We start from the raw sequence: 14,461 nt of genomic DNA, 5'->3' as shown, positions 1-14,461 counted from the left end.
TTCATGTTTGATCTGTTGCTTGTAGTTGGCTTCCATCTGAAAAGAGTAAGGCAGTGTAAACCCACAATTTGTAACCCCACTAGGGTAACAAGTCGTGGGTAGGGATCTCTGTAAATAGTGCCGGAAGTACCCCCTGCAGTGGCTCCTTTTAATGTTTTTCATTTAGCTGCTTGCCCCTCCCCCACCTTATTGGTGGAGGAGCCCCACTGTCAAGGCCATTTGCCACTGATTACTGGGGAAGCAAAAACTGTAGCATATTTAAAGCCTGCATATAGGAATGTAAGACAGTATTGTTTTGTATAATTTTTGTTACAAATAGTGCCTTTAATATACATAGCTTATACTGTCTACACATTTTTTAATTTAAAGAGTGTGTTCTCTATCCACACCGTGCCCAGGTGCACATGTTCTTGAGAACTTCATGTTTTGGATATCAAGGGGGATTATGACTGAACTCAGCTATTCAAGATAGAATGCAGTTGCTTTGAAACACGGGTAGTAAATTTATGTTCATATTTTTGAGCAGTGTTTTTTCAAGCAACAGGACAGAGAGCATCAATAAAATAAGCAGTAATATAACAAGAAAGTAATGCATATTATTTTGCTCTTTCAAGAAGATATGTAACTCAAAAAATTAGTTAACAAATTTTAAATAAAGTAATACTCGGTTTTGCTTGAAACTTACTTGAGAATTATTCAAAAGGTACATTTCCTCGTTCTTTTAAGATAATGATGAGGTTTAAAATCTTTATTATGGTTATGGCTGTTATCAAATGTTTTTGAGATAAACACTGACAGTAAACGACTGTGTTTTACAAAATGGTCGCATACATTGATCTCCAACATATGAGGTACACTGCTAGAATGTGTAAGCCGCAAACCTGCAGTTGACAAATGAGTATAGTGATACGTTGTAAAGAAAAAAAAATTGGTGTTGAATTTGGAACTTTCAAATATTAAGAAAAGAAAAAGAAAGCTTTGAGTCACGAAATGAAAAAAGGCATCAACCTGTTTCGTTTTAGACGTGTTTTTATACCTCTCACTTTTGCTTTAAAGTTAAATTTGGTTTGTTACTTTATTTTTCTGCCAGTATTGTTTTGTTTTTTTTTTCCACATGTATAGTAAGGATGGGAGAAACTTCAGCAGAGAACTAAACTTACACCCAGAGGTCTGCGTGGAAGAAATTAGACATTTGCAGTGATTTCCAGGGATAATTCAGTGGTGGAAATGGCAGGGGAGGAAGCAGTGTGTGGGTCAAGGAATTCTGAAGATTTCTTATATAATTAAGTCTTAGAGTTACAACCACTGCAAACTTCCCAGCCCATAAAAATTAAAAAAAATAAATAAATAAATATATATATCCAGGTCCCTGATTGAATTACATGTTTACTTTGTCCCACTAGTGTTGAAAAGCCTCAATAGAAGATTTGGCTTGTATACTTGAAATTCAGTTAGCTTATTCTTGAATTTTCTGTTTCATCAGTTTGGGCTGCTTACAAACCGCTTACAGACTTGGAAAAAGCAAAACAGTACTTTACTATCAGCTTGGTGCACCCCCTGTGCCAAGTGCAGCACATGCCCAGAAGAGGAATTGCGTCAGTTTGACCTGGCTTGGCCAGCGTCTGTATAGTTCATGTGCTTCAGCAGGGCTTTTGATACTTTTATCTAATAGCTGATTCAATCAGCTATTAGATAAAAGCGCCAATAAAGCCCCCCGCTGAAGCGTGGGAGCTATACAGACTCTGGGCAAACCGGGTCAAACTGATGCGATTCCTCTTCTGGTAAACCTTATTTTTTTCTTTTTCCCACATGTGTCAGCGGCCATAAATTTTACAGATAGATAAAAATAGTCTATAGTGTGTTTTATCTACATTCCTAAAGGGCAAGATTAAGATTAGGTTGACTGCATCCTGGTGGATATAAGCAAAAGAATTGTTGTTTGTGCTCAAGTTAGTATTCATGATAACAACTTGTTTGTTTTAGCTTGGGCAATTTATAAGAAATGTGCTGCTTCATATGCAGAAGAACTTAATGGTATTGGTTTCTCTTAGCTTGGAAGCAAGCACAGTCTATTCGCTTAATCGGCTCTTTTAATTGAAAGTTGTGAAGTTAGATACTCTACCATACAAAGTGCAATTTCTAATTTACAACAGCAATTAGTTTACCACACTGACTACTTTGGGATATTTATCCTTGAAGTAACATCATTTTGCACAGATTTTTTTTAAAGTTTATTTGACACATAGGAGTAAACTAATGTGAATATTAGTTACAGTGTGGAAAAGCTAAAGGCAATTTGTATCAATTTATCCTTGACACCCAGAGGTGAAGAAAATTGAGTTGTTGTTAGAATATGAAATGGACAATGATTTGCAAGATAACTATGGTCTTTTATAATAAATGAATTCAGTATCAGTCTCCAGCTTAAATCTTATCATATCTCATTTCTTATAGCCTTTTCTCATTTTATTTCTTCTGTTGTTCATACTCACTCTACCCACACTATTATTTTATTTTACTATTTTATACTTAAGCTTACAGAAAGAAGTTGCCTTTGACTGAACCTTAAAAATGGGCTGCCTTAAAAAATTAAAAGTAGACCCTGATTGTCCTGTAAATATTATTGAGAAGTGTCTTTGCATGTTACACTTTATACTTGTCAACAGATCAAAACAAACAGAACATAAAATCCCAAATAAATCAGAAAGAGCAACACAATTTGTTTTCAGCATTTTGTAGAGGTCAGCTGTTTTGGTAAGTAGTATTCTTACAAAGTCATATGGATCTCTTGGTAAGCTGTCAGCATTCAAATGAAATCTGTTTTTGTGCAGTCTAATGCTGGGTCATAGGTCTAGAAACAAAGATTACAGGACATATCTCCAGAGTGGGAGACCATATCCTGGAAAGTCATGACCGAAAAAGTAGTAGGGGTTTGTAGTAGATGAACATATTCAACGTGACCTTCCCAGTGGAATACTCTAGTAAAAAGAGGTATTGTGCTGCTTGAATGTATGAACAAGGAATAGTGAAAAGGAGTGGGGTGATGATATTGCGCTACTGCTGATACTGATATTAGAACTCTGAAGCATTGTTCTGGTATTTTACTTTTTAACTTGAATGTTGCAAAATTGGGGAAGGTGCCAAAGAGGAACCACAACAATGAGAGCTGGAAAAAATACCGCATAGCAAAAGATGTAAGATATATGAGCTGTTACTTTACTAAATGGCGGATAGTAGACTAATTTATAGAGTGGAGAGATGCCTTCATGTTGACAAACATATCAGATTGACTTTTATTAGTACATGTTTAGGATTGTGAATCCAAAAAAGATGACAATGCTGGTAGGGAAATACAGTACTAAAGGACTGCATTAACTTATGGTGGAAAAAAGAATGATAAGAACAAAGGTCTGGAAGGGAGGGCTAAATTAATTCAAATTAGAAAAATTGCTAAATTTTTTAACAATACAGATTAAATGTTTGAACACATTGCTAGAGTAAATTCTCCTTCTGAAGTCTTCAAGTAGTGATGCCTTTCTTGAGAACGTGCGATAGTGAAACAAGTTACTGATTGGCCTCAATGCAGGTTTATCTGCATTCTAGTCTGATTTTAAACTCTATGAATGACAGTGTGCAATGAGCTCTAAATTCTTAAGCAGAAAGTCTGTAGTGTCACTGTCTATATTAGCCTGTTACAGTGTGAAAAACAGTACTTGCATGTGGCACCATTTACATTTTCCCACTCAGACAGATTTCAGATTGGTTGCTGCAAGCTATTGTTGTAAAAATTAAGAGTAGTATTGAATAATTATTATGATTTTTGTTCCATCATTACTATCCACGTTTTTATGTACTGTAGAGTGACTAACATCATGAATGCAGCAAATTGGTACAGTATAGGCCATACCCATTTTTATCACAGCAGACTGCATTCACCTAAATAAATTGGCAGCATATTTTCAGCAGTTCCAATTAATTTAAATAGGCTGCAGTCATACTTTATTGGTGCTGAAATAATGCTAAGAAATGCTTCAAGCCTTCTGCTTTATCCTAGTTTAGCAGAGCTATGTACATACTGCTATTATATTATTAGTGGCAATCATCGTTACCAAATTCACACAGTAGTACATGCTGTGTGCTATTACGCAGATGCTGTTGAAATAATGCAGTTTTAACAGCTTGCTTGCTTTTAAAATGCATGTGAAAAATTTATCTTCCTTTTTTATGTAATGCACCATTAAAACACTGAATGAAATTAAAGAATGTATAGGCAGTTATTTTGCAGCATCTGAAGCAAGAAAAAGAAAACAGTTTGTATTTATGGCGTGTTTTTCCAATTTTAATCATGATTTTTTTCACTTTATCCTAATTTTCAAATATTTTTACAGTGATTAATTTTAAGAAAGCAAGTAATACGTACACGTGTGTCCTAATAATAATAAAAAGACAAAGGAATGTCATTTTTACTTAATGGGAATTATGCAGTACTTGGAAAACATTGTCCATTGTAGTATGAAAACAGGAAGTAATGTAAAAATTACTGCAGTACTTATTAATTAGAAAGTTATTAAAACATGATATGGGAGAAGTGCACATAGTAAATTAGTGTCTGAGAGTGCATGAAATTGGCAAGGAGTTTAGCAGCAAAAATATGCACCCTACCATGTTAACAGTGCTGATGAGTTTCCTCTGTTATAATCTACCTGTATTTTATAATGTCTTGCATTGAAATGGAAGTAGTTCTGCGTCATTCAGATGTCCTATGTACTAAAAGTTAGAAAGAATCAAAATATCCTCTCATTATCTAAACTGAGCCTGAGTGATCCTGAATGTAATACAATATGATACATTTTACACACTTGCAAAAACATTTTATTACAAATTACATTGTATGGTACGATATAACACAATACGTAATTTTAAGCAAGACTATGCATGTTAGCTTTTTCATTTTTAAAAAAATGTAAAAAATTAAAAATTTGCAACTTGTTTAAGAAAATAGTCTGGACATGTATAGAACACTGTGATAATGTTCACAATTACTTCTTAAATATTTCAGCCATGAATTCTTCTTTTTCCTTCTGAATGCTTGTATAACACTAGTTTGTGTATGGCACAGTAACCAAGCATAAAAACATTTCAGAGTTTTTTTTGTATCAGTCCCTGCCTGCAAGAGATTTAGAATGGATTTGTGGGAAATTTTGCAAATTAGTGGACACTATTTTGTACATAATTCTAGTTGTGAGATGTTTGAGTTTTCTTTCTTTCTTTCTTTCTTCTTAATACACTCAACATCTCTATTTCCTTTGTATGTGTGAGGCTGTAACTTGCAGTTTATCACTGTTGTAAAACATTGAATACTTTTTGTTTTTCCTATTTATGCCCATATTTGAGGATTTCTGTTCTCTTTAGGAAAAAAAATAATATCTATATATACACATTTAATGCTCTGAAATATCTGGAATTTTTAAAACATGTAAGGTGGGTTATCTTGTAAACAGTTTTATAACTTTAATTAAAAACGGTATAAAATACATGAAACACATTTTTTCCACATGAAACAATTGCACTTCCTTCATGGCGCAGGATCACCTTTCTCATCCTTTATCTTTCACAAAAATATTTTAGTATATTGTTTGTTTATGTACAAGGTTTTGTAGCCCTCTTGAAATTTACTACAAAGGTGAGTTGTTCATTAAAGCATACATTTTGAAATAGATTTTTTTTAAGTGGACATAAACAGTTTCACATATATTGTATGTTCTTACATTAACTTTCTAATGTTTTTTTCAAGACAAAGATCAAATCATTTGCCTCAGGTATCTTGTAGAACTAATAGTACTTAAAATGGATTTGATGTAGAGATAAGGGAAAATAGTATAAATATAGACTCCTCAAGGTTTATTAAGTAGGTGAAGACGCCTCTGGTAGGGATTCATTTCTTCTACCTTTTTGCTGCATCTAAAGACTGAAAAAAATATGTCTGAATGAAGCACTGGGATATGAAGTTGCAGAACCAATAGCTTGTAAACCAGTTTGTCACATGACTGCACTACTTAAATTATTTGACAAAAAAGAGCAATAAGATTTTGACTCCCTACCATTACAAGAATTTTTCCACAAACAGTCATTCTAGATTAGGGCATAATAATTACAGTAGTAAATATTCAAAGAAAGACTGCAGTGTGTAACAGAGCAGATTTAAAGTGTCCTTGTTTTTAAAAAGTCTAAGAAAAATTTGATTCACAGCTTTTCCCTAAGTGTGTTGGTTAGCAAGTACGATTAATATATTATTTAAATATAAATGATACTATGTTGGTCTGGAAACCCACCTTAGAAGCTAAGCTAAATAAGTAGCTTTTAAAATTGCAAGGTCCTTCTCAACTCATTAGAAAGCATAATGCATACTACAAAATTTCTCACTCCCTCTACAATACTATACAGTTTTCAGAAGACTGAATTACAAAAAGATACTGATTTGTGGCAAATGCCAACAATTTTTAATGTAATATTATCCATCTTGTTTTTTCTTTTTTCAAATTCTGTGCCAGAATGTATCATTTTGGCCTTTGGGTACCAAAAGATTAAAAATGAGATCTAAGAAAGCTTGGTGTCCCATAGCTTTGACCCTGTCAACTTGCAGTGATTAAAGGCATGTCCTGACTTTGGGTGGTTCTGGCTGCTCGCCCTTTGGAAATGAGCAGTAAACTTGTCATAAGTCTGGCGATAAACATGACATTAAATTAGAGGTGTCAATATGTGATGCTGAGATGTCATAACTTGATTTAAGTCTACAGTACATGAAGGCAAATATACATAGTCACATCTTAGAGATTATTTATGGTCTTGGACCATTTGAAAAATTGTGCTTTCTCCAGGACATTATGTGCTAAAAATTGCACTCTCCCAATCCCCGTGTATATGTAAAATTGGAGATCATAGCAAACATAAGGCTTGCTGTTCTTTTTCATTGATATTTTAAAAGCAAAAACAAAACAGGCAAAGCAAAAAAACTCAAAAAGACTTGAAAATCAATAGTGATATTTATCCGTGTACAGGATGACAGCCTGCTGTTTAACAGGTTGAAATGTGATTCTTTCAGATCCAACTTGAGGGGAATAGTTTTACTAGCCATCTTTTTCTATATGGATTTTTATTTAGATTTTACATCCCACATAGGTGAACTGCAAATAGAAGCTGGCAAGGTATGATTTAACGCCTTGCTCCTGAATGTTAATTTATAGGTACAAAGGCCTTTTTGGTACATATGTTGAGAACTGAATGCTGCCCATAATAATCAGAATAACACTGGCTGAAAACGCTAATCAATTTACCAAGATCCCTTTTTGATATGAATAACTGAATTCCAAATATGTTTCAAAGAAGGCCTTAAAATCCAGGTCTAGTGGACTTTATTTAGTTAAAGAAACCAGAGTTTCCATCTTCCATGCTTTTTTGATTCAGTTTTGGATTTTTGCTTGGGAGTTGAGGAGTAACTCTCCTGAGTGTAAGGCAAAGGTGCAACCTGAGTTTCCTCGATAGGATGAAGTTTTCTCAGAACTGGCTGTAGCTTGTCTTCTTGCTGCTTAAAATCCAACTCTACACTAAAAAGTGAACAAAAAGTGCAATTAATTGTTAAATTATAATGATTCAAAGGATTTAATTAAGACAACATCCAACACTGATATACAGATACTAATGTATTGAAATTAAATAGAATAGAAATGCTTAAATTATATCTCTGCAACTCCAACAAAAGTGAAATTCAACAAAAATATTCTTTATACTGTGAAGTATTAAAAAAAAATAAAATTACCAAATGAGAGATCAGTCCACCTTAAGGTTATCTATTGGTATTCCAGGTGCAAACAGTCCTTTCCTCCACCATCTGGAGAAAAGTGTCTTGTCCATCACTATTCACTATCCTAGTTGGACTGGATCCTAGAAGGACTTCTTTCTGGCTTATGCACTGTTCCTTGCCCTGTGGAGAGACCATTCCTGGGGCCTTCACTCAGTTTTGGTAGCTAGGTAGCATTCTTCTAAAAATGGGGGAGGAGCTGCTGGTAAGACAAGTACCATCTATTTTATGGTCTGTGTTAAGTTTAGATTTATTGTGATTTACAGTATTTGGAAACATCTTCACTTTTTTCCCCATGGTTGGGGGAAACACCTCTGTAGCAGGATGACAAGAGATAATAAATCAGTAATGGGACTTTTGTTAAAATGTCCTTCTTCAGACTGCTGGGAGATTCATTTGCTATTAGATTAAACTTACTTAGATTCCAGCATGCTTAGCTATACTTCTTGTTTATAAATCACATTTGAACTTGACCCCAGAGGCTGAAAGGCAAGAACGTGGCAGAAAAAATGTCTAATGGGGCTGTGAGGGTATGTCATCTTTTCCTTTGTAAATTTGTGCCGTCTTTCTGTTACTTGTATTTAAGTTACACCGAGTTAAGGCTACTTTATACTCAAACTCTCAAGCATACACTAATTGCCTCTGAACTTAGCCCCTTTTCTGGCATGATAATAAAAAATCCAGTTAACCTGATGTAAGTAATGACCCTTCCAAATCAAGAGCATGCTTGAATCTGCGTTCTGATTGTGAGACCAAACACCAACTTGGTAAATCCACAGTTTTAGTTGTGTCAATTATGAAAGTAAAGCAAGAAAAGTTGTTTCAGTAAGATCTGGTGTGCACTTGGTGATAGCTCTATATTGTATTAATAACCTGTTGATATGGATAATAAAAACCAAATCCATTGCTCAGTTAAAGGTCTAAAACGGGAACAAGAAGGTAAACTTAAACTCATAAATTATGCATCCCAAATTGTAGGCACTGTGTGGAACAGAAAACCCTGCTGGCTGCCCTGGAAGTTAGGAAAAAATGAGGCAGATGAAATTATAGCCCTGAGATCTACATACAGCAATAAAATACCTTTCAAATTAGTTTCTAAAAACAAAGAAAATGCCATTTCAAACTGCAGCAAAAGAGTGACCAAAAATTACAGTTCTGTACCCAAGCCAAATTAATGCCAGTAAAGCTCTGAATGCCGCAGAAATAATATTGTTCACATGCATGTGGTATAACAGGTTACGGAGATGTTCTCTATAGTGTGCATTCCCACCTCATCTTACCTATACCTTGTACAGAACAAAGAAGGGTCTCAGGGGTCCCAGGCACCCTGAGGCCCCCATAATTCAAACCCTGCTTAACTCTATCAGTGTACAGTGGAGCTCCCACAATATTGCACACATATGAGAGGGTAGGTTTTATTATAGGTTTGGATTCAAGTCCCTTCTGAAACTGGAGTCAGCTGCTCTTAGCTTTTAATGAGAAATCATGTGAAGTAAATTACTTGAGGGCTTACATTCTTAGTATAATCAACTCCATGGAAAAGGTGGACCTTATGATTTTAAAGCATTTCACATTAAAGTGATTCATCTTAACTAATGATTTGTATACACAGAGAGGCATCTTTGATTCCTTCTTTCCAGTCTCCAGGTACAAGAGCAGTGAAGCCCACTGCTTTGTGGTCCAAGCTTGAAACAACACTTTAAAATATTTTCAATGGAAAATTTTCCAAGTAAGCTGTGAGTTCGGGAGTCATTAGGTCCCAGGGTTTTTAGATGAATTTTACCACTTACGTAGCGCTTTGCAGAAATCAATTGCTGCTCCCTACAATACTGAAATAACGAGTCTCATTTTACAGATAGGGAAGACAGGCAGGGAAGTTTCATCTCTTGAGTAAGAAGATTCTGAATCGGAGCTGACAAGAGTCCATCTGAGTAGGAGTTATAGTGGGACTCTTGGATGTGGGATAGTGAAGAACGACTAAACAGATGTTCTTGTTGTTGGATACTTATCAGCATACCTGTTGGTCTGAATTTTTATGTAGCTTTTCCAAGAATTGTAAATACATTTATAAAAGTGGAGTCACTCAAAAAAAAAAAAAATAGAATGGTTAATCTAAAAGTGTTAATGTAAGAATATCAAGTAAGTGTTTAAAATGAACCACATTTTTCATAACCCCACTAACTCGACTGAAGAATACTAAGCTGTCTGAAGATTTAAACTTTTAGTTACAGGTGCATATTTGGTATTCTACCTGTGAATATTGAATTTCCATTAAGCAGCTACATTGAGTATCCTGTTGTTAAGCAATTAATCACACTACAGAACCATGTAATTACAGAGTAATCTAATCCAGCTCCTTGTTAACAAAATGGCAATACTATCTTTATGTGGATGCCAGATTCTTATTTGCAGTTTAGCTATACTGTTATCAAAAAGAAGCTAGCAAGAAGACAGTTGCCTTTATTTTGTTGAAAGGATGAGATAGCATTTTGTTGAGTCTACAACGTATATACATTTTCAAAAATCAAGAATAAATCTTATAAAGTAAAAGGCGGCCTGCTCTAATATAACTTTAAATTTTGTAGATTTCAGTGGGTGGATATTGGGCAAGAATTGGATTTTGTTGAGAACAAGACAATAATAGGTATATCTAAGATATGCAGTTCAGCCTTTGCTGTTAGGAAGGAAAGTTATTTTCACTTGGGACATAGTAAAAATACATTGGGCTGTGATACAAATGCTACTTTAAATTAGGTCCTCTTTACATTTCAAAAATAATAACTTGATAAATTATTTATGCCCTATTAAGTAATTTTTGTTATAATTTTTTTTTAATTAAAAATATTGACTTGAAGTGAAAAGCTTGTTCAGTTCTAATTCCTGTAAGGAAAAGCATATTTTGGCTGAGAAAGTGTTCTCAACTGCATGAAATCCTCCGCACTACAACCCAAACCCAAACCTCCGCACTACTTCTGGACTTGTTTTTGTCAGTTGACATGAAAGTAACCATGCTTTTATTTTGAAGAGAGTGAGAAGAAGAATACTAACATCTATATTCTGTAATCTTTTATAACTGTATAGGTTTTTACAGAGGCATAGCTTTATAACTTGGAAGATAAATGCATTTATATTTGAATTTTCTAATTTTTTTGTACTCTTTGATACATAGATTTCATGGACATTAGGGCTGGAAGGGACCTTATAAGATCATTGGGTCCAGCGATCTGACCAAGGGGCAGGAAGTCAGCTACGGTCAAAGGATCCCAGCTAGATGGGTGTCAAATGTTTCTTGAAGGTGTCCGGAGTAGGTGCTTGCACCACCTCTGGGGGGAGTCTGTTCCAGGCTTCTGGGGCTTGGATAGTAAATAAGTTTTTTCCTTATGTCCAGGCTAAAACAGTTTTGCAGGAGTTTGTGACTGTTGGACCTTGTCATCCTTTTGGGGTGCTCTGGTGAACAGGCGTTCCCATAGGTCCTGATGCACACCCCTTATGTACTTATAGGCTGCCACCAAGTCACCCCTGAGCCTGCACTTCTCCAAGCTGAAGAGTCCCATAGCTTGCAGTATCTCTTCATAAGGCCTGTTCTCTTGCCCTCTGATCATGCACATGGCTTTCCTGTGGACTCTTTCAAGCTTCTCCACATCCTTCTTGAATTGTGGAGCCCGGAATTGGGTGCAGTACTCCAGCTGCAGCCTCACCAAGGCCGAGTACAGCAGGAGGATGACATCCTGTGTCTTGCTCAAGATGCATCAGTAGATGCAAGCCAGAGTTTTGGTTGCTTTGCCAGCTGCAGTATCACATTGGTGGCTGATGTTCGTCTTGTAGTTGATCATGATCCCCAAGTCTCTTTCGGTTGTGGTGCTAGTGAGTGTAGCATTGCCGAGCCTGTAAGTGTGACATGGGTTTTTTTCCCCCCCGAGGTGGAGCACCTTGCATTTCTCCTTGCTGAATGTCATCAGGTTTTCATCCGCCCATCTTGCAAGCCTATTGAGGTTGGCCTGGATCACTAGCCTATCCTCAAGTGTAGATACTTTTCCCCAAAGTTTGGTGTCATCAGTGAACTTGGCCAGTCTGCTTCTGACACCAGAGTCCAGATCGTTTATGAAGACAGTAAAGAGTACAGGTCTGAGAACAGAGCCTTGGAGGACACCACCGGTCACTGAGTGCCATGTTGATTCAGTTCCGTCAACTACCACTCTCTGGGTCCGACCTCGGAGCCAGTTTCCCAGCCATGTGACTGGTGTAGTTAAGGCCACAGTTGCCCAATTTTTCCATGACGACATTGTGGGACACCAAGTCAAAGGGTTTTTTTAAAGTCCAGATGTATGATATCAACCCTTTTGTCCAGGTGATATGTCACCAGGTCATAGAAGGAAATGATGTTGGTCAGGCAAGACCTACCCGCAACAAACCCGTGCTGGCAGTCTCTCAGGATGTTGCCTTCTGTTAGCCTGTCAAGAATGGTTTCTTTGATATATTTTCCCAAGATCTTCCCAGGGATTGAGGTAAAAACTGATGGGCCTGTAGTTTCCCAGGTCATCTTTCCTCCCTTTCTTGAAGATAGGCACCACAATGGCCCTCTTCCAATCTTCAGGTACTTTGCCTGAGTGCCACGAGTTCTCGAATATCCTTGCCAGTGGCTGTGCTATGATGTCTGCCAGTTCCTTTAGCACTCTTGCATGCAATCTATCCAGACCAGCTGATGCAAATAATTTGATTGCAAGTTTATGACTTAATAGCTACTTGCTTCAGTTTCTCCATGATAGAATGTGGAAACTCCTTCTCTTACATACTTTTATATAATCCTTGTGCAAATCTAGCTATCACTGATCTTAATTTTGAGTTTTACTTGTTTCATATGTTCAAAAACATGCTATAAAATACAGTAAAAATATTCACGTACTCTTTTGACCAGCTGTGTTTTTACATAATCTACTGTGGTTTTGCTAGAACAGGTATATTGTTCTCAGCTAACTGAGAAACTTGCAGCCTTAATGAATTCATATAGCCGTTTTGATTAAATGTTTCTAAATTATCATAATGAATAACTAACATTAACGTTCTTGGGAAATGAGTGACTTAAACTATTGGAGCCAGGTGTACATAGTGAGTTTTACTTTCAGTAGAAACTGCATGTACAGCAATACATGCTAACTTTTCCTTGCTTGTTGCCAAACTGTTGTCAGTACTTCAGCATGCAGTTTAAAAGAGCTAACTAAAATGCAGGTGTTATTCACAGTTTTTCCTTTAAAAATAATTCAGTGTTTGAGTGAGTATACAAAATGCACTTTTGAAAAAAATGTTCTGGGTAGGTGAGGTAGAAACTGAAAAATAATAGATACGTAAGGTGTGTTTGCCTAGTCTAATTGCTTTGACTTCTATGCTGCTAACTCTTTCCTGTGACTTTTTGCCCTTTCCATTCTACTGAGCCTGTGCTTATAACGTATTCCTTGCTGAATCTCTCTTTCTTAATCCTTAATCTCCAGGCTCTGACCACCGTGTTTTACACACCATTCCATTCAATTCTTTGTTGCTTTGTCTTTCAGAGCTCCAGACATTACTCCTTCCAGGCTATTTCTAAAAAATGCCACGTCCTGTTCTATATTATCTCCTAAATCAAACTGTCCTCCCTAAATATTGGCCCCTTTATCTATTTCCTCCAACTATCTTATTTCTGGTTGTCCTGGTTGCCAGCTTTTAACCTTTTCGGATACCTAAATTACCACTGCTAAAAGGTGTCGTTGCCTTCTGTTGCTCTGTCCCACTGTTGGCTGCTTATCTCTGCTGATATGAAATTGAAATTCCTTATCCTTGTCTCTAAGTATTATGCATTTCTGACCCTGCTTACATGTTATTTTATACTGATATGCCCTTTCTGTTTGAACTCTAAAATTGATAATCTTATTTTGTTTCCTGATCATTTTATACCTTTTCCCTATGAATTTCATCAGACTTTTTGCCATGCTCACCTCTGTTTATTGGATCCTGTGTGCCATGCAGTCTCATTCACTTTCAGATTGTTTCTCAAACCTTTTTACTCAGCATCCCCTATAAACTTAATGAAAGTCACGGTTGTATATTCTTCTACATTTTCTTATGATTGGGTGCATCATTGGAATCAGTAGGATTATTCAGACATGCTGAGGTTGTCTGAACATGTAGAAGGTGATAGACTAGTAACTATTTCATCCTGTTGATTATCCTCTAACTACAAACAAAAACCCTAACATACAAGACAAGGATAAGTGGTACTGATAGCACAGCTTGTTACTAAGATGCCTCAACACTTCCTATTATAAGACGCTTCCTATTGTATTTAGTTGCGTAAATTATAAGACACTTCCTATTGTGTTTAGTTGCGTAAATTTTTGCTGTTTTTTCCTCTTAAACATAGAGCCAAAGTGGTTCAATTGCTTCTGCGAACAAGCATAGCTTGTTTACTTATGCTTTGACTTTTCCACGAACAGTATTGATATCCACATAAATTGCAGGCAGGATGCATCTTTTGCCATTCCACTGAACGTTTACCCAAACTTGGGGATAGACCTTTGAGGAACTGCAATTTCTACATATTTAGGATAGACTCACTAGAGCTTCTCTGCT

General features: G+C 36.1%; 2 protein-coding genes across 10 annotated transcripts in view; one reads left to right on the top strand and one right to left on the bottom strand.

Moving 5' to 3' along the window:
- The window catches only part of DOCK1 (dedicator of cytokinesis 1), a 555,371-nt gene that overhangs the window by 186,024 nt on the left and 354,886 nt on the right, over positions 1–14,461 (top strand). The gene's annotated exons all lie outside the window — the stretch shown is intronic.
- The window catches only part of INSYN2A (inhibitory synaptic factor 2A), a 64,694-nt gene continuing 55,719 nt past the window's right edge, over positions 5,487–14,461 (bottom strand). For all 3 annotated transcript variants that reach the window (XM_019482869.2, XM_019482871.2, XM_006259203.4), the window contains one exon: positions 5,487–7,604. In XM_019482869.2, the coding sequence (XP_019338414.2) occupies positions 7,421–7,604 (184 nt within the window). In that variant the 3' untranslated portion in view covers positions 5,487–7,420. The remainder of the gene's footprint in view (positions 7,605–14,461) is intronic.

The sequence above is a fragment of the Alligator mississippiensis genome, chromosome 6 (genome assembly GCF_030867095.1).
Source record: "Alligator mississippiensis isolate rAllMis1 chromosome 6, rAllMis1, whole genome shotgun sequence".
Lineage (NCBI taxonomy): Eukaryota > Metazoa > Chordata > Crocodylia > Alligatoridae > Alligator > Alligator mississippiensis.
The sequence above is the reverse complement of the archived record's forward strand: the minus strand, read 5'-3'. Positions and strand labels throughout refer to the sequence as shown.